The sequence below is a fragment of the Sturnira hondurensis genome, unplaced genomic scaffold (assembly GCF_014824575.4).
Source record: "Sturnira hondurensis isolate 20B ecotype Veracruz unplaced genomic scaffold, ASM1482457v3 Scaffold0021143, whole genome shotgun sequence".
NCBI lineage: Eukaryota > Metazoa > Chordata > Mammalia > Chiroptera > Phyllostomidae > Sturnira > Sturnira hondurensis.
In genome coordinates, this window is record NW_028093774.1 from 28329920 (window position 1) to 28351220 (window position 21301).

Below are 21301 nucleotides of genomic sequence, written 5' to 3' on the forward strand. Positions count from 1 at the left end.
CTGGCCCCGCGCCCTCATCCCTCGTCCTTTGAACACGCGAGCGCATCCTTCCCCACCCCCACTCCCGAACTGAAGGGGTGCCCATGCTTTTGCACATTCTGGGGAAAGTCCCCAGGTCACGCGGTTGTGTGTGGGGAGCATGTAACGCCCAGGCTCCTCTCCACGCTTCCGCCTACAGAGTCACAACTGAGGACTGTGGCGAAGGCGGCCGAGCGCTAGCCAACCCCTCCTGGCCACTTGAGAGAGTGGGCGGGCTCTCACGTAAGCACGCACGCACACTCTGCCCTTGCGCCCCTCTTTCCCTGCTACCGGGTGCGCTGTCACGTGGGCTCACCACGGGGCGGCCGGCGCGGGAAGCCGCGCGAGACTGGACCGCGGGGTGCGTGAGCTGGCGCCGCCGCGTGACGCTTGCGGCGCGGGAGCCGCCCCTCCCGCAAGGAGGAGCCGGCTGGCCGCCCCAGCGGCGTCTGGGTAAGCGACGCAGCTCGGCCCTTGTGGGCTGCTCCAGGCTCAGTCCCTCCCGCCGGGAGCCGCCTGGGGTGGCGGCGGCCTGCAGCTGCGCCGGTCGTGGAACAGATGCAAGTAGCAGGGGAGAGGGGTGTTTTTGGTCTGTTTGACATGTCCATCAGGGCAAGGAGGAAAATGGCAACCCCGAGTGAGCTCTGGGCCGAGGATGCCCATAGCCGCCCTTAGCTGTACGCACAAGGCACTGTCGGGGCCTGAAGCAGGCTAGGACCACTCCGCGCGAGGACGCCTGATGCTGGCCGGGCTGCGACTCCGCGCGGGTAGCCCCGACTAGCGTGCGGCGTTCTGCAGACTGCCGAGCTGACCCTTTAGCGAGTGGGTGGGTTTCCAGGTGCATCCCAAAGAGGCCAATGTCCTCCCTCTTTCTTCCCACCGTCATTTGTGATTACCTTGTTTTTAGAGCCGGAAGTACCCCTCTGGTCCCATAATTCATTTCTCTTTTTTTCGCTTATATGAATCTCATTCTAAGCATATCCAGTTTTCTCTTTTTGTAATTTTACTTTTTTACTTTAGAGAGAGAGAGCGAGAGAAAAACATCAGTTTTGTTGTCATTTATTTATGCATTCATTGGTTGCTTCTTGCAGTGCCCTGACTCAGGATGGAACCTGAAACGTCCAGAAGATACTCCAACCAACTGAGATTCCCAACCAGGGCCAGTTTTTCTTTTTAAAGCTTGCCCCATCTATCACTTCCTTCCCTAGCTAGCACTTATGTGGAGAAAACAAGCTGTTATCGAGCTGCATAGGCAGCCCCTGAACTTGACAGCACCTACTATGTTTCATAAAGTAATGCCTGGTTTCCCTCAAGGGATTAAATTTGACATTCATTCTCTTGACAATCAAGTCTTTTTGGTAAAATTGTGCACAGGATTTTGTCAAGGGTGTAAAGTACACTTTGTAGTCACAGATTTTAAAGCTGAAAGGGCCCTTACAGGAAAGCAAGTTCATCCCTCTTATTTTACATATGAGGACACCCGACCTAAAGAGCAAGTGTGTAGCTTGATTGAGTCCTGCACCTCTTGAGTAATTGGACTCATCAGTTCTGGACACCTTGCTCGTTGTGCTCTCTATCGCACCAGGAGTGCAGCAGTGCCAGTTTAACCCATGCACTGTAGAGGCTGTCTGCCAGAGGTGATTGTGCTCGCCTTGATCCAGATTATTTAGGAATCCGGCTTGGCCAGTGTGTGATGGCTTTGGTATTTTAAGAAATGGGGTTGGCACTATTTCTAGGTGAAATAGAATGGCTGTGATGTACTTTGGAGTTCAAAGCTGCCCTCTCCCGCACCCTCTCCTCACCCCAGCCCCCTTTAGCCCTCTTCTCTGCAAGATTAACCAACATTTGCAGCATCGTTTCCTTAAAGTTAAGGCATCAAAGTCCTCTTTAGTAATGTGGACATGTTTTAATTAAGAGTAAACTGTTAATCTATTATCGGACATCAGCTCTTTGATAGGGAACAAAACAATGATGGGACAGGACGTGGAATAGATTAATACTAATAGATAGGTTATCTCGAAGCAGTGAAAAGTCACCTGAATGGTCAGCCAGGAAGGAGGGAGGGACTTCACATGACTTGCTACACTGTTTTTGCCCAGCCCTTTCAGGGTACTGAATATCTCAGCAATATTTGGAGGTAATGGAGATGGATTCAGCTCAGGTTTGGTTGCTGTTTATTAAGTACCTGCAGTGGCTAGCTGTTTTCATAGATGAATTTCAAATATTTACCAAAAGGAGGTAGTATTGTCTCCATATTACAAACAGTCAAGGAAATAGGCTCAGAGAATTACATGGCTTCAGTGATGCAGCCATTTGCTGTAAAATTCAAGCCTAGATCACTTATCTCCCAAGGCTGGTCTGTGCTCTTTTGCACTGTATCTCACTACCACTTCAAGCCAGGAAGGAGGGGGGTGAGAGAAATTGCCTGTGGCTGATTTATTGGCGCCTGTGGTTGCCCAGAGAGGTTGAGCAGGACTTTCAGCTGCCCTCTGTGCCTTAGAAAGTGGAGCTGTGTGCTTCCACCCTATCTCCTGAGGGGAATATGAAGGAGCCAGGCTGTCTAGCTGGGGAGGAGGGGCCTAAGTGTCTTGGCGGTAAAATATCCTGGTGAGTGCTGTGCTGGGAAGTGTTGCATAATGCCCTCCCCACCGCTAAACCAAAGTGATTTATGTACTGTGGTGTGTAGGTGCTGCTTGACCATCTTGTTAAAGAAAAAGTTGTCCATTTTAGTAATAACAGGGCCAGAAAAGAGTTGGGGGTTTTATATTATTGCAGGTTTTTTTTTTCTGGTCTTAAAAAGGCAGAGCAGGTGCTCTTATCTTGATAAATTATAAAGTGCTTCTATACCACTTCCTGTGCTCCCTTTCTGCATATTCCAAAGTGCGTGTGAACTTCAGTCTTTTGATAAAAGGATGCTGAGAAAAATACCACTTCAGTTTGTAGTTAGAAGTGCAGGCTACGGAGTCAGACCTAACATTTGATCCCCACTTCATACCCTTTGCTGGTTGTGTGTCCTGAGCCTAGGTTTCTCCTCGTCTGTAAAATGGAAAGAAAAGAACACACAGCCATGGTGAGGGTTAAAAGACATAATGTGCATAGAGCGCTTAGCACAAGGTTTTGCACATAGTATTTACTTATTGTAATAGTAGCTATTGATCACGGAGTTCTCTCTAGTATAGAGAAGCGATTATTGCTACTTGAATTTGCTTAACAAGAGTGGAGGAAGGGGAAATAAAGTGTTTACATCAAATATCAATTTCAGGATCATTGAATGTATTAATACTTCTGCTTACCCTTTGCTAGCAGGAATTTTTTTAATATTTAGAAAAATGTTTGTGGTGTTATTAGTTATTTTTGGTATTTTTCTAATTCATTTCTTCCCTGGTTACAAATCAGTATACAGTGACTTGTTCTTTCTGAAAAACTCCAGGCACATTAGGCAAAGGGTTTCATTAGTCCGTGTGGGTAACATGTTAGGGGAACATCTGTGGCAGAGGAAGTGTGGTTTACCTATATGCAGAAGTTACAATCATTCTTGCTTGTACTGTATTCGAGATCTGTACTACACTGTCATTTTCCAACTTTCTCCTGTCCTTTTAGTACCTTATTTTTTCTTTCGGAAATGAAGTCTTTTTATTTAAAAAAAACACTACTATTATTTTTTTTAATAGGCTAAGAAGAATCTTTCCTTCACAGATTCTGATTTTTTTTCAGGTCCAGTAGCAATTGGCACTGAGCGGTGTTAGTGTTTTTTGTTTGCCGGTGGCTTTATCAGACGTCTCACATGTTGGTTAGGTGGGGGTTGGAGATGCAGGGTAGGCCGGCTGTGTCTGCCAACAGGCAGGAGGCCCCAAGCCAACGTTTCCCCGTTCCGTTAAAAGTTTCTAGAGCATAACTGCTCTTCCTGTATCGTTTACCACGTCTGCTTCTTACCCTCTTCTGTAATACTCTCTGATTTTTATAAGCAAGTGCCCAGAATTACTGCAGATTTTACCTTGGCCAATATTTTCAGAGTTGGAATTTACACATCATTTTTGGATATTATGAAACTAGGTGTAATGGTAAGAAGAGAGTAAATATCTCTTTTTCATAAATACTTTTTAAAAAGAAGTCTGAAAACAGTGTGTTCCTCTTCGATCCCCAGTGCCCATCCTACTAGTTTGGGAGCACTTTTGTTTCTTAATCTGGCTAATTTTTTAGTTTAAAGTTATAATTAGCATTATAATTGTTGATTTTAGCTTACTCCCTGCAATTGGTATAATTCCCACATTTTGAGCACTTGTGAAATTTTCCTTTTTCTCTATAATTTTAGAGTGTGAAAGTATTTTCTAGAGGTTTTTTTTGTCCCCTCTTATAATAATGCAGTGGCTCTTAACTAAGGTATCTTACTAGAATCACCTGCAGAGCTTTTTCAAAAAGGATCTGTGTCTCGCCCCAGCAGTTGCATTTGGGTTAATCTGGCTTCAGTCAGAAGGCTTCAGTCCAACTCTGCATGGAAAATGTTATCATACAGTCAGCTAAGTAGGAGCCACTATTCCAGGATAAAATTATATGTGCAAACAATCTTTATCTAGGTTACACCCTCACAATCATGTGAATGTACCATTAAGAAGTTAAAATCATAGTATAAAATCTTTTATCGTGTGGCAATTTGAATATAGCGGCTTTTACCTTTGTATTTATAGCCATGAGTGAGTATTTCAAAAAAGCTATACACGTTCGTTTGCCAACTTTCCTGTCTCCTTGTTTTAATAATTAATAATAAAGTCACAGTGGTAGGAACCACAAAAATATTTTGTGGTTCCTAGTATGTGGAAATAGAATAGAAAAATATTTTCTCTATTTTCTTAGAGAAAATATCTAAGACTATTTGTTTTCTACAGAAACAGATGTCTTAATCCTTTTGATCTTTTCTTTATTAAAGATTCTTACAGCCTGAGAGAATGAAAAGCTATTTATTCCAGGACATCATTCTGGCTACTATGGGTCTGAGAGTCCAGTCTAACTAATACAATAGATTGAAAAAAAAACAACCGAAGATGTTGAATATCAAGCTAACTTTGAATTAAACAAACATGGACACTAGTATAAAGCTGTTCTAGTCTACTTATTTTGAGCTAATCCAGAGTCACCACGGTCTGTCTAGTCAATAAAAAAGGTTTTTGTAGTGTCTCTTAAATATCAGCGCTAACTCTATTGTAATATAAATACTACTTGGATAACAGATAAAACATGTTAAGATTTAGTACTTTTACATTTTTGGCTCCTGTATTTGTAAGTATAATAAAGTGATAAATTATTTTTTCTGCAACCTCTCTCACATCCTAAAATTTACACCAAAATTCTCAAATGTAACTTCTAACATCTTTCTGTGTGTGTAAGAAACTGGTTGTTCCACATACCAGAGAAAATAAAATTGATGATCAAAGAAATGATGAGCAAAAGCTACACAAACAACCCAACTTATAATTTGTAAAGTAGGTTGTGTTAGAAAATGTTCTCAGTAGCTCTGATGGATTGGTTCTATTGACCTGAGGTAAATCTGGTTGTGTTACTTTCGAATATCAAAGGTCTATTATTATGCAAATAAGTTTGCATGAACTTGTTGCGTTTATAAGTTGCTTTTGTTTAAAAAAATTAATCTGAATTTGTTTCATTTCAGAAACTTGGATAATTTATCCCCCTATTTCATTTCATGTATTTGTAAAATCTGCCATCAATGTATGCTGAAAGTTCTAGATGGGGATTTTGAAGAAATGGCATTGAGTTTATAGCCAGACTTGAAGTACTACCAATGTCATCTAATAGCTAGCTGTCAGGCTTTGGGTACCTTTCCTGCCTTCTCTGAGCCCATGTTTCCTCTACCATTACATGGGCCTACTTTAGTACCTGCTTTGTTAGCGCATAGTGTCAAAAATATATAGGGCAGATTTCTCACAGTGTGGTCCAAGGACCACTCCTGAAACCCTCTCTGTGTGTCTACAAGGATCTCTCTTTTGCAAGGCCAAATTCTCAATATACATGAACCAGAACACGTGGCAACAGATTGAATGCAGAAGCATGGGGGGGAAAAACCCAGCTGTATTTTTTAAAGCCAGGTGTTAAAAGAGGATTGTGAAATGTAAAACAATGCTACCCTTAATACTTAAAAAAAAAATGCATGTTGTGCCCTGGCTGGATGGGTAGCCCAGCTGGTTAGAGCATCGTCCTGAAACACCAACATTATGGGTTCGAGCCCCAGTGAGGGTACATACAAGAATCGAATAATGAATGAATAAATAAGTGAAACAACAAATTGATCTCTCTCTCTTTACTCTCCCTTTTTCTAAAATGTAAATAAATTTTTTAATTTAAAAATACATATTTAGAAAATATGTTAATATGTAATGGGTTTATTGTTTTAAATAAATTAAATTTAAAAAATTTCTCAATTTCTCACGTGGTAACTGTTGACAGACATAACCCACATAAACAACAGCTGTTCCCAGGCAGTAATACTTCGGTAGTGTAAATGGATTTTGAGACCAGAACTTTTTAGAACTGCTGGTAAAAAGTAATTACTGAATAGCTCCTGGTAAGATGAGATTTATAAAATGAAAATTTATAGTTTTATTGAGATAAAAACTAGAAACTTGGAAAAAATGTTTTCAAAAACTACTGGATGCCGTTCACGAGTGACAACATGGCGGCAGAAACCTGAATGCAGTNTTCCCAGGCAGTAATACTTCGGTAGTGTAAATGGATTTTGAGACCAGAACTTTTTAGAACTGCTGGTAAAAAGTAATTACTGAATAGCTCCTGGTAAGATGAGATTTATAAAATGAAAATTTATAGTTTTATTGAGATAAAAACTAGAAACTTGGAAAAAATGTTTTCAAAAACTACTGGATGCCGTTCACGAGTGACAACATGCTGGCAGAAACCCGAATGCAGTCTGTATGTGGAGCGGCAGTGGACGGGTTTCCACCTCTGTGGCTGTTATCCTGAGAGAAGGTCCCCGCTGGGGACATGAGGCGGTGACTAAAGCTGAGCTAATAACCTATCATCTGACTTGCCTGAAGAAAAGAGGACAGTTAAGAGTGTCCACACAAGCTGCAAAGTAAGCAGGAAAATCCTAAAAAAGATGAGTGAAAGTACTAACTCTTGCATATAAAACTCAGCTCAAATCTCTTGCCAACCCCTATACGTATTTTTATGCATGTGTTGAATATCCTTCAAACAGCACTCCTAACACTGAAAAATCTGAACCATACGTAGGGAGGCAGAACTTGGAGTTTAAGTCCAGCCTAGTTAATTGTCTGCAAAAACTTCAGTACTCCTCGGAAAAATATTACAGAATCTAACTAAAATCTTTAGTAATCAGAAAGTCTAGGATGGTATCCAAAATGACTACACATATGGAAAAAACGGAAATTACCACCCTGGTTAATGGACACCAAGATAACCCAGAGGCTGGGTTTGGTAGAGAAGGTTTAAAGCAGCTGCTACAACTGTGACCATGGATATAAAGCAAAATAAAGTGGTAATGTGTGAACAAGTAGAAAACCTCAGCAGAGAAATAGAAATTTAACAAAGAATAAGGTGAAAAATTTGACCTGAAAATATACTACCTGCAATTAAAAAATTCACCGAGTTGGTTTAATAGATTAGAAATGATGAAGTCTGTGAACTTGAAGTTAGATGAATAGAAATTAAAGCAGAAGGAAGTATAAGTGAAAGTTCTCTGTATAATCTTCAATGTTCTGTGTTAGCATCAGGGATTATTGCTCTAGGTTTCTTTCAAGGCCTAGACACCTCTTCCCTCTGCATGGGGACTGACTTCTAATTTGTAAATCAATGCCATCTAAAAGAATACTTTTGAATTCTCTTGTCCTTGAGCCATCCATTTCCTTTCCATTGTCAGAAAAAAATCTCTCCTCTCCCTGATTAGCTGCTATACTTCTATTTCTCATTGCACTCCTTCTGGCTTCTAGAGGTTCCACTCTTTAGCCTGAAAGCTGTGTTCAATCTGCAGCATCTTCACTGTCCTGTCCTGTTTGTATCTACCCCTTACAGCTGCTTTCTCACATCCCCCTTGCAGTCAGATACGTTGCTCTTGCTATTTTCTGAGGTCACTAGAAATCTCTTCGGGGTGTTGTAATGGGCCTCATCCACCTGTTTCTTTGCAGCATTTTCTACCATTGACACCTCCTCCTGCCAAGGTTCTCACCTTTCCTTCACCTCCCTTATCTTCACTCAATTACAGAACATTTTCTTATTTCTCCTATCCCTCTTACTGCATCTTTTTTGTGTGTTGTTCAAGAATTTATTCTTAGCTTCTGTAATTTTACTCAATAATCTCATTCACTCCTGGTGATAGCAGCCTTATCATTTCAGAGGACCTCCTCTACCTTTCCAGCCCTGTTCTCTCTAGAGCATCAGATTAGCATATTTTCCCTTCATTGATCACTAGGCACTTAAACTCAGATGTCCTGGAGTAAACACCTTGAACTCAATGTGTCCAAAGTGAAACTTGTCTCCTATCAATCCAGTTTCCATGTCTCTTCTTTGGCATTCTGAGACTCTGCCTTTTTAAAAATATCAACATCTAGCACATGACACTTACTGTGCAAATATGACCTGAAGGAATGAACAAATGCTTCCAATTAACCAAGCTGGAATACTGAGACTCATCTTTGACTTGGTCTTCTCTGGCTGACCACATCCAGCCTGCCTGCCGAGTCATGTCAGTTCTTCATCTGGTATGTCTTATATTTCTTCCTTCATTTGTACCATTACTTGGGTATTGTAGTAAGCTCCTTGCTGGTCTTTATTTCTCCATTCCTTCCCCTTGCTGATCTTTTTTTAATACATTGCTACTAGACTGACCATTCGACTCAGATGCCTATGATGGTGGTGGTGAGGATGACGATTGCTATTAATTGAACACTTACCCTCTATGTACCCACTATTTCCAAGTGCTTATATGCATCATCTTACCAAATCTAGATAACAACCTGTGAGGCAGACACTTAAATTACCCATATTTTTGTAAGTGAAACAGAAGCCCAGAGTGTCGAGTCTTGTGAAGACCACACAGCTAAGTGGCAGAGCTGGATGCCAAGGTGTCTGATTGCAGAGCTTGAGCCTAACTACTACATTGTTCTCCCCCAGAAAACATCCTCGTAGAGTTCTCCATTTCAAACACCCCTGGGGCACCTTGTAGTTTTACATTCAGCACCCTCTGTGAGCTAACCCCATCTCATTACTCACTTTTGTTTTCTCTGCACCAAACCGAATTCTTCCGTTATCTATATATACCACTCCCTGTTCTTTCACTCATTCTGTTTTTTTTCTCCCTGCAATGCTATGTTCTCCTGGATTCATCGAAATCCAGTTCAAATGGCTTATTTTCCCCTGGGTCACCTGTTGTTTATCTGTTATTTATCTCCCCCTCACGTAACGTGCTCCAAACTGTTCTATGGTGCTTATCACTTCATGTTGTAATTACTGTTTTATCTCCCCTATTAGCCTATAATCTTGATTGCAGCATCTATGTAATTTTTTTCTGTCCTCATGTTTTGTGTAATACATGCTTTCAAATATTTGTTATTAATTTTCTCTTCAATAAGTAGTTTTTCAATAAGTGAGTTTAACCATTACTCATAGACCATTAACCACAAGATTTTTTAAATATGTGGTTAGCTTTTTAGTGTGCCATTTGCATTTCCATATGGTCAATAGTCCATTATACTAATGTGCTACACACACACAAAGAACAGGTGAAAATGTTTATGGTCGGAGTTTTTGGAGACAATTTTTAGGCTAGCTTAAAGCACTTCAATTTTATCCATTTTCATTAATTCTAAGACATGTTTTCACATACTGAAATCTCCAATATAGAGTTTATTTTATTTTTTTAGTCTCCCTATAAATTGAGTGTTTTAGAATCAGAGAAATGTGGTCAATATAATAAGTAATCACTTTTGGTTTAATGGCCTTTTGGAACAATATCCACAATTGGATCTTGTTTACATTCTTAGCAGTTGGCTCAAGTCTCTGTAGGTTTTGTTATCTTGTTATTTTTCATTTCATTGCTACTTAAAGGCTTTTAAAAATGAGAATGTACAGGGTAAAAGTTTTCTTTTTATTTTTTTAATTGGGGGAAATTATTTTTGAGTAAGTAGGATTTTTAAAAGTAATGAATGTAGGATTAAGTAAGTTGCGGGATTCCTAAAGTATATTTCTATTTATACAAAACTTTAAAACATGCAAAACAGTACCATACCTTCTTTTTTTTTTTTTTTTTTTTTTTATTTTTTATTTTTTTTTTTTTTAAAGATTTTATTTATTTATCTTAGAGTGGAAGGGAAGGAGAGAGAGAGAGAGAGCGAAATATCAATGTGTGGTTGCCTCTTGTGTGTCCCCTGCCAGGGGCCGGGAACTCGCCTGCAACCCAGGCATGTGCCCTGACTGGGAATCGAACCGCGATCTTGTGGTTCGCAGGCCCGCGCTCAATCCACTGAGCTACACCAGCCAGGGCCAGTACCATACCTTCTTAAGGGATCCATACCTCTGCTGTGATGTTGTGACAATATACAAGAGAGCCACAAACCCCAAATTCAGGATGGCTGTTACCTTTGGAGGCAAGGCAGTTGGAGGCACAGAATGAGAGGGAGATGCCAGGGGTCTCTACCTTGTTTATTATGTTCACTTTCTGTGCTTAGGGGTGGGTAAGTGTTTGTTACATTGTTCCCTGTACCTTTTGGAAATAAAATTTTTAAAAATGAGGGGGGAAGGAATACATGTAGATATGTATTTATAAAATAAAACTTCCATAAGAGGGTTTTTCAAGTTAAACAGTACAGCTCCCTCCATCCTTAACTCCCTGCTCCCTAGTTTCCCTCCTAGAAGCAAATATTTCACTCCACATATTCCTTAGGTTTCCTGGAGTGCCTTGATGTGTAATCCAGACCGTTCCCCTGGCTCCTGCAGTCAGTTCGTCATGTTCCCTCTGAAGAGGGAGGGAGAGGGACAGGGAGAGGGAGGGGATATTTGAGTACTGGAGTCTAGTGCCCATTCTGAATCCCTGCTCTGCCACTTAGTAGCAGGGTGACCTTGAGTAAACTAACTCTCTGTGCTGATGCAGTTTCTTCATTTGTAAGATTCACTGAGTATTCCCTTTCTCATGGGCTTGTACTGCAAATTAAATGAGTGAAAATTGCTTGACAATAGGAAGCTCTATACAGTGTCAGCTATTTTTATTTTAGTTATTATCAATCACTCAGCTGTCTGCTGCCAAAGCTACTGCCAGTGTCCAGCCTGCTAACCCCACACTCTAGTCACTACCTTCCTTACCCCTGGGTCTCTCTGGCAAATAAGGAAACTTCATTCTCTTTTTAGGATCTGCTTTTTAAGAAGAGGTTCTCCCACCCCACAGTGATACCCGCTGTGCCAAAGCTCCAGGGTTCTCTGCAGTCTGCACAGTTGGGGTGGAGAAGGCGGTGAAGCACAGCCTCCCAGCTCTCGGAAACCACAGCACTCTTGAATGTCCTTGTACTCACACTAGACTTCTCTGCCAGAATTCTTTTGCATGTTCTTCCTCATGCATGATTTTTCTCCCTGAGGCCAATGCACCCGTCCTGCATTCTACTTCCTTCAAGACCCTCCACACTTGTTATGTGTCTGAATCCAGTTCAGTTCAGGGTTTAGGGTCTTTCCCATGTGGCTCCCAGGCCCCGCGTAAATCAGGGGATGGCGCTTGATGTCTGTTTTAGGGGCTCCTGACCCTATTGTGACTGGTAAATTTCCCAAACATTGTATGATAGGAGGTCAGTATCCCCTAAGCACACAGGATCGATCACTAAGGGGCAGTGACATCTCTAGCCCAGCCAGGACACACTTTTATGTTATTAACATTTATAGCTAACATTTGAATAGGCATTTCAATTACAAGGTGCTTTTTGCCTTGGCTGGTGTAGCTCAGTGGATTGAGTGCAGGCTGCAAACGGAATGGTTGCCAGTTTGATAGGGCACATGCCTGGGTTGTGGGCCAGGTCCTCAGTGGGGGCTCATGAGAGGCAACCACATGGATATTTCTCTCCCTGTCTCCTTCCCGTCCCTTCTCTCTAAGTATAAATAAATAAAATCTTTTAAAAATATTTTAAAAAATTACAAGGTGCTTTTCACCTCACTTATTTAGCTCTGAGGCAATGATCAATGTCTCATTCCCATTTCTCCAGTGAAACTGAGGACTAAAAACATTGTGGTTGCATGTATTTTAAAAAAGGACAGGCCTGCCTTTTGCTCGTGTACACGTCACTCATACCAAGCCGTGTTCTTAACAGATGGGAAAAAACCTATAAATATTTATGGTTTCAGTGGAGTTGGTATCAGTTGTTATATTAAATAGATTTAGGGTTAGCTAGGTTTGGGGTGAAATTAATAGTATAAAAAATTGTTGATCACTGTGTTGTACATCTGAAACTAATACAAAGTAGTACTGAATATACAATGTAATTGAAAATAAAGTTTTTAAAAATGGCTGAATAATTTCATTTAAATTTATTTAGGTCTTTTTGTTCCCTGGAGGTCTGTGTGAAATGTAGCCAATTTTGTAAAAAGAAAAAAATCTTTATATTTCCTTTTATTCAGAGCCACAATGGAGACAGCTAGCCATAGCCTTGTCCTTCTGCAGCAGCTGAACATGCAGCGGGAATTTGGTTTTCTGTGTGACTGCACAGTTGCTATCGGAGATGTTTACTTCAAAGCCCACAGAGCGGTGCTTGCTGCTTTTTCTAACTACTTTAAGATGATATTTATTCATCAAACAAGGTAAGGATGCGCTTTTGTAAATCAGAAGAGTTTTAATATTATGGCATGTCTAAACCTTATTATAACATCCTTTGGAAGAATCCTTCACTATGGAGTCACCTTAAGAAGAAATTGTAATTTATATATTTAAATATTAGTAATTAAATGCACTATGGAGGATCCATAAGAATAAAAACAATAATAGTTCAAATTTATTGAAGGCTTATCTCATACCTGATGTAAATTCTACTGTTGTCCATACTATTTCAGAGAAAAGGAAATCGAGACTCAGTTACTACATCACTTGCCTATCTAGGATTATACAGCTACTAAGTTAGACTCAAAAGTAGATCTGGGCTCTTTAAGTTCTGTGCTCTTAATCACTAAGTTATTGATTTCTATTCTATAACGCTTCCATAGCAAGGTTTCAGTGTCATAATTCTACCCACCTTATATTTCATACTACAGTTGAAAGGTCACTTGTTTCAAATATTTTTCCAAAAACTTTTTGAATGTGTGCTACCCCAGCATGGTAGGTATGTAGGGGGAGGGCTGGGAAGTGGTATTCAAATTCTGAGCTCTTGGTAAAAAATAGCTTCAATCCATCCTAGGTTGAAAGTGACAGAATACTATGTTTTTTTAAAGGACCTTACATGAAATACTTAAGCTTCCAGCCTTAATTATACATTTTTTAAATTGTTAATTTATTCAACTATTTTTTTAAAGATTTTATTTATTTTTAGAGAGAGTGGAAAGGAGGGAGAAAGAGGTGGGGAGAAACAATGTGTGGTTGCCTCTCGCACACCTGCACTAGGGACTTGGCCTGCAACCCAGGCATGTGCCCTGACGGGGAATCAAACTGGCGACACTTGTGTTCGTAAGGCCCATGCTCAATCCACTGGGTCACACCAGCCAGGGTCAACTATTGATTGAAGACTTACATTGAAGACTTACATATCAGTCACTGTACTAGACCCCAGTAGCGGATAAGTTATGCTCCCTGCCTTCAAGAAATTTGTAGTCTAATAGGGAGATAACACATGTAAAGAAAATTGCAGTGTAATTGATCTCTCTGTGCCCCAGTTTCCTTCTCTGTAAAACATTAGAATAGTATATCCACCCATGATATTGAGAAGATTAAATGGATTAGTAATATTCAAATGCTTAGAACAGGAGCTTTGTGCCGTTAGCTGCTGTTATTAATAATTAGTGTGATAAGCCTTGGCTGGTGTAGCTCAGTGGATTGAGCACAGGCCTGCGAACAAGAGTATCGTGGTTCAATTCCCAGTCAGGGCACATGCCTGGGTTGCAGGCCAGTTCCTAGCAGGGGACACATGAGAGGCAACCATACATTGATATTTCTCTCCCTCTCTTTCTCCTTCCCTTCCCCTCTCTCTAAAAATAAATAAATAAAAATCTTAAAAAGTAATTAGTGTGATAAGTATTGTACAAGGTAAAGTAGTAAAGTGTCAGTAGCCTTATTTTGAGAAGGGTGGAACAGGTATTATAGAGGTCCTGGATCTTGAAGGATCAGAAATTCTTTTTCAGGTGTTGAAGAGTAATGCAAGAAAGTTCACTGAAGGTAGAGGAAAACGTGCATGAAAACAGGCAGATATGAACCAGGCTAGATCAGAATGACTGGAATGTATGGCACAAAGCAGAGAGGATAGAGTGGGGGACTGGTAGCCTTTTCTGCCATGTCGGAAAGTTTCCTCTCCGACCTGTGTCAATGTAGACACTAGATTAGAAACACTACCTTCACATCAGTCTTGTCTGAGAGCTATGAGTTGGTTCAGTGCCTGTTGTGGACTGGGCACCATGCTAAATCCAGGAAATACAAAGGTGGCAACCTGCCATGTGGTATCTGTTGAGCAACTGAAAATCCTTAGTTAACAGAACTCTGCTGATATAAAAAACCCTGCCACAGACCATGGAAGTAGGCGGGTCAGAGCTAAGAGTAAAGCCAGAGAGAGAAGCCCAAGATAACAGGACTCAGGAAATGAGTTGTCTGCATACTGACCCTCAGTGCTTTCTGATGCATTCACACAGACTTCTGTTGCAGGGAGGGTCGTCCACTGACTGATTCCATTGTTCCCTGATATCCAATGCTTCCTTCAGATTGTCTTTATCCTAAATTTTCAGGGTGTTTCCTGATTTCTTGTTACATAGTTATTTCCATTTATTATCTGATTTCTAGATTCATATGTAAAAAATAGGCTTTGGCCTTATATTAAAGCTTTTCAACATTATCCCCATATTCATTTGTGATTTGAACAGTAGACATGTTATTATGGTTTGGAAGACAAAATAAGGTTAATGTAATTTAAATTTTAAACATTACCAATTTTAATACACTCTTAAATTTTAATATGTTTATTGTTATAAACTATGTATAATATATACTTTGTTTTTACCACTTTTAATTGTACAATTAATTAGCATTAATTACATTTACACTGTTGTACAGCCATCACCACTATTGATTTCTAAAACTCTTCATCACCCCAGAAACCGTACGTATTAAGTAATAATTCCTCACCGCCACCACCACTTCCACAAGCTCCCAGTAACCTAAAGTACTTTCTATTTTTATGAATTTGTCCATTCTAGAAATTTCTTTTTTAAGTCATTTTCATTAATATTCTAACACAGTTGTTTCCATTTGCCCACCACTACTTTTCCCTGCCCAACCCATCATCACCTCCTGCCCTCAATCCTACCTCCGTTGGCTTCTTTGTCCACAGGTCCTTCATACACATTCATTCATGACCCTTCCCCTTCTTTCTGCTGTTATTTCCCTCCCCACTCCCCTCTGGTTACTGCCAGTTTGTTCTTTATTTCAGTGTCTCTGGTTCCGTTTTGCTCACTTGTTTGTTTTGTTATTTTTTATAAGTGGCATACAAAACTTGTCCTCTTGTGTCTGGCTTATTTCACTTAGCATAATGTTGTCAAGGTTCATCCATATTATAGCGTGTATCAGGACTTCATTCTGTTTTGTGGCTGAATAGTATTCCATTGTACGTGTAAGCCATGTTGTGTTTATCTGTCCATCTGTTGATGGACACTTGCGTTGTTCCTACCTTTTGGCTAATATGAATAATGCTGTATTGAAGTTGGTGTATGGGTATTTGCTTGAGTCTCTGGTTTTGGTTCTTTTGGCTACACACTCAGTAGATTGTTAAGTTCCATAAGAGTGGGGTACTTATTTTATTCATAATTTTTCTACTCCCTGGCAGCTAGTATCACTTAGGAATCACTGCATAACTGTTGAACAAATGAGAATATCTGTTTCCTAACTTTAGGTGTAGATCGGATACATGGAGACTTGTTGCTGGGCCATAAAACTGGTATACAGTGGAAATTTAAGCCTTTGTTACTGTGTTTCATCAAGTCAGATTGCTACATTTGAACTTCTTAGGAAAATTTTGCTTTAGCCTGAGACCGTATACTGTTAAGTGAAAGGCCAACTAGGTTGTTTCATTTTGTGTGGGTCTATTTTTTGTTTTTAACAGTGAATGCATAAAAATACAACCAACTGACATCCAACCTGACATATTCAGCTATTTGTTGCACATTATGTACACCGGGAAAGGGCCTAAACAGATTGTGGATCACAGCCGTTTGGAGGAAGGGATTCGGTTTCTTCACGCCGACTACCTTTCTCACATTGCAACCGAAATGAATCAAGTGTTCTCACCAGAGACTGTGCAGTCCTCAAATTTGTATGGCATTCAAATCTCAACAACCCACAAACCAGCTGTCAAACAAGGGCTGGAGGTCAAAGAAGCACCTTCCAGTAACAGTGGAAACAGAGCTGCTGTCCAGGGTGAACACCCCCAGTTACAGCTTTCTCTCGCTATTGGGCTGGATGATGGCACTGCTGACCAGCAGAGAGCCCATCCTGCCGCCCAGGCCTTGGAGGAACACCAGAAGCCTCCAGTGTCCATCAAGCAGGAAAGATGTGACCCAGAATCTGTGATCCCCCAGAGTCATTCCTCATCCTCATCCGAGATGACAGGCCCCACTTTCACCGAAAATAATATCAAAATTCACTTATGCCATTACTGTGGAGAACGTTTTGATTCCCGTGGTAACCTAAGGCAACATCTCCATACCCATGTGTCTGGATCCCTGCCATTTGGTGTCCCTGCTTCCATTCTGGAAAGTAATGACCTTGGTGAAGTGCATCCACTTAATGAAAATAGCGAGGCTCTTGAATGTCGCAGGCTCAGCTCCTTCATTGTCAAGGAGAATGAGCAACAGCCTGACCACTCAAACCGTGGGACCACAGAGCCTTTGCAGATCAGTCAAGTGTCTTTGATCTCCAAAGACACAGAGCCAGTAGAATTAAACTGTAATTTTTCTTTTTCAAGAAAAAGAAAAATCAGCTGTACCATCTGTGGTCATAAATTTCTCCGAAAGAGCCAATTGCTGGAACACATGTATTCACACAAAGGTAAATCTTTCAGACATAACCGATGCCAAAGGTTTGGTAATGCGTTAGCTCAGAGATTCCAGCCATGTTGCGATGGCTGGTCGGATGTCCCCCTGAAAAGTTCCCGCTTGTCACAGGAGCAGTTAGACTCATCTTGTGCCTTAGAATCCGAGTTCACACAAGCAAACGTGGACACTATCCTAGTTGAGTAGCAGTTTCTCCTTCAGAATTTTCATATCCATTCTGACAAATTCATATGTGTTTTTTTATTCATAAATTATTTTCCTCCGCAAGGAAAATAATTTTTCCTTTACCATTTATTCATAGTTTTAACACTGTTTTTATCAGGTCTCCTTATTGTGAGGTATTAATTCATGGCTATTAAAACAAACTTCAATTAGGGCTGTGAACTTTTCATAAATTAACTCACAACTTAGAAATCAGAAATCATTATAATAATATGGAACTTTAGAGTAAATAGTTATTTTATAGAATTTTTAAGTTTTTCCAGGTTGTAGAATCAGTAAAATCAAATTAATAGGAAGTAAATGAACTATTTTTTAAAGAATATTTTGGACTGTCACTTTTGACTAATGTTTCACAGGAATAAGCTTGTGTGAGGGTTATGTAAACATATTTTCTTCCATATAGGAAATTAGTAGTTATTTTAATGCATAACTGTATTATAATATATAAAAGTTTGTTTTAAGCATAGCTATAAACTACTTTATAACTACTCATAGCTATAAACTACTTTAAAACTACTCAAATCATGAGTAGTTTTAAAATTATGTTTTATTTAGCTAGCTCTGTAACATCTTACATAGCATTTATTTATCTTTTGACATTGTGAGCATACCTCATTTTTAGTAAAGCATGTTTTAGTTAAAAGAGAGAAAAGGAGAAGAGTCAGACATAAACAGTCCTAAAGAGAGTAACCTTAAGATGCGTACACACAGGTGAGCACACAGAGACAGAGATTCAACTGGACCTGCAATGACTGGACGCCCCACCCCCCACCCCGGCAGTCGCCTTAATCTAATGTGTTTTCTAAAAGACTTTAAGAACAATTTCAGGTTTTTTTTTCTTTTTATGACCAGAAGTTTACATGGGTTTAAAAAGGAAAATGTTAAAACACATATTATCTTTATACCCTTAGTGTCAGAGGATTTCTAGGCTCCCTCAGTTAAAATTAATCTTCTTACAATCATGTGTAAAAGCAATTTTTCAGTGACAGTTTTCACTTTTTTTTTTTTGGTCCATAAAACCAGCACTGTAGATAGAGTCAATTCCTGGAACTCTGAAATCTATGATAGATTTTTCTCTGTGAATAAACTTTTAACTCCCTTTTACAGTGGTGAAACTTATAAAATTAAAACCCCAGAAAAATTAAAATTGATGTACTCAGTTCTCCTGCTTTTTACATAGCTGGGAAAAAGCTGATCAAACCTCATCACAAAGGATAGGTCTATATTGTTTCTGAAATGTTTAAGTATCTAATAACTAGGTAGTCAAGAATAACAAAGGAGAGAGGCTTTGAAACAGCCTCATCTTTTTTGCATGCTGTCTGTTAAATACTAAGCCTCACAGACATTTTAATAACTAGTATGAATTTGGTTTGCGTGGCTTGGAAAAACGCTTTCAGCTCCTTCCTGACTGCACGCTCTGAGGCCATTTCCTGACAACTTCAGCGTTCTCTGACCATGTGAGAGCTCGCTCATTCAGGAGGGAGCTCAACAAGTGATCAGCTCATTCTAAGAGCACAAGGGTTTCTCTGGGCAGATTGAGATTAGCTGAATTATGAAGTGGTCAGTTTTTCTTGAGGGTTGGATGCAGAAAACCATTCATTGTCTAAAGCAGTGGAGTTTCTACCTCAGACAAGTGAGTAAAGCCTCCTGGGGTCAAGACTGATCTGTGCTGAGAGCAAACTCTAGCTATGGCTGTAGGATTGATTGTACTGGGGGTGGTTAAAATAAACGTGTTGCTCTTTGGGGTCAGAACTTCATCTGATCTTAAACTTACCTCATTTAAGCAATTATTCAAACTCATACTGCCCTCAAATATTTCATCTCATAGGATGAGCGCAAATAGTGACATTGATTTTCATGTAGTTTAGGCTTTTCACAATATGTGCCCTAGCCATATTCAAGTAAAATTTTATTTTTCTCATTTTTATTATGTCTCTTATTTTTTCTGACTTTTCTCTATTCTTTACTACTTGCTCAGTCATCGGTCCTTGACACAGAAGTTTGTAGCTAAAGGATGTGAATACGGGTACATAGGAGTTGTGGGGTAGGACAGGGGTTGGGGGTCTGGTCTCGGTAAATGGCAGAAGTTTCCCTGTGGCTAGTTTGCCATGACCGATAATGTTAATTTTTTTAAAAAAGATTTTATTTATTTATCTTTTAGAGAGGAAGGAAATGAGAGAAGGAGAGAAATATCAATGTATCGTTGCCTCTCATGAGTCCCCTGCTGGGAACTGGCCTGCAACCCAGGCATGTGCCCTGACTGGGAGTCGAACTGCAATTGTGTGGTTCGCAGGCCCGTGCTCTGAGCTATACCAGCCAGGGCCAATAATGTTAATTTAAAGCAGAAATATATCTACATTTGTTGGGTGTTGATAAAATAGTGGTTAACTGTACTTTTAGTCTTGTTTTTAATATTAGGAATTTAAAACAAATGTTCTTTCCTTAGTCTTCATGATATTCTCTCTGTTTTATGAAGTGGTAAAATGTTAACTCCATTTTATATCAATATAAAAAAAAATCCCCAAAGCTGGGTTCTGGAGAACCGGTGAATAGTGGTGTAGGGACTGACCTAGTTTATCTTTTTCCATTCATTCAGCAGGCATATTTGAAAAATAACTGTTATGACTAACACTGTGCCCTAAGTATATATTTTTTAAGATACGATTTTTTACTAAATATGCTTTGTATAAAAAATGTTCTCCCAGCTTAACTCTTTAGTTTTGACTAATCATCTGCTTTTAAGATGGAACTAATTACCTTAGCCATGCAGAATAGTTTGAATAATTATTACCAAACTCTAAAAACTGGAAATGCAAGCCCTGGCTGGTGTAGCTCAGTGGATTGAACACGGGCCTGCAAACCACATGATCCTGGTTCGATTCCCAGTGAGGGCATAAGCCTGGGTTGCAGGCCAGTTCCCAGCAGGGGATTCACGAGAAGCAACCATACATTGATATTTCTCTCCTTCTCTCCTTCCCTTCCTCTCTAAAGATAAATAAATAAAATTTTTAAAAAAATAAATAAAAACTGGAAATGCTATATGCCCCTTAATCAGTGTATCAGTCAAATAGTATACAGATATTTTCCCCTTGGATTAGCTTGGAACTTTCCCTTCTTTGCAGATCCTCCACGTAGCTGCTTCCTGGAGAAAAACAGACGATTTCAGTATTTGTCTTTATTTGCATATCAGTATCTGATAAGTTCAATCTACCTTATGAGAAAACCAAAATGTCCTGATTTGTAGTTATCTCTTGAGATTATTATTTCTTCCTCTGATTTTCTGATTTCCCATCTGTAAAGTGGGTATAAGCAATCCCTACCTCACAGGGGTGTTGTGAGGATTTGTATTAAAATCATATTAATCTATTAGTGTTATTGGTAAAAATCAATCATATAAAGAAAACTACATGTATTCTATAGCTAAACCTATTAACTTCAGTATTCCAACCCAGAAGCAGTCATATGCTATTTAATACTCAATGATTGATAAAATTCTTATTTTTTTACAAATACTCTAGAAAAAAACAGTGTTGACAGAATTCTTATTCTACTATAGTTTGGTCATTAGAATTTTTCTTTAGACTTCACCATTAGTTCTTTTGCATTTTAGGGAATAAAACCTTGCTAATTATAGCTTTACTGAAAGTTCTTCCCAACGTATTATTTATACCTAGGAAAAGGAAGAAAAGGAATGGTAGAAATATTTTTATTTCTTTGATAGGTCATCTAAAGGTCATCTAAAAAGTAGACGGAGAAAAGAAATGGAGTGGGGATTATAACATAGTAATTCATTATGCTCTGTTTAAAT

The 21301-nt window shown here is 39.6% G+C and overlaps 1 protein-coding gene across 3 annotated transcripts; it reads left to right on the plus strand.

Moving 5' to 3' along the window:
* The first annotated feature begins 136 nt into the window (after window positions 1–136).
* On the plus strand, window positions 137–17655 carry ZBTB25 (zinc finger and BTB domain containing 25). Of its 3 annotated transcripts, XM_037031748.1 has the most exons (4): window positions 137–471; window positions 1110–1655; window positions 12652–12831; window positions 16323–17655. In XM_037031748.1, exons 3-4 carry the CDS (start codon window positions 12659–12661, stop codon window positions 17455–17457), a joined length of 1308 nt encoding a protein of 435 aa, XP_036887643.1. In that variant the 5' UTR covers window positions 137–471; window positions 1110–1655; window positions 12652–12658; the 3' UTR covers window positions 17458–17655. The 3 variants fall into 3 exon arrangements, with proteins under 3 accessions (XP_036887643.1, XP_036887644.1, XP_036887645.1); XM_037031749.1 differs by lacking the exon at window positions 1110–1655; XM_037031750.1 differs by lacking the exons at window positions 137–471; window positions 1110–1655 and adding an exon at window positions 482–578.
* Window positions 17656–21301: the final 3646 nt, after the last annotated feature.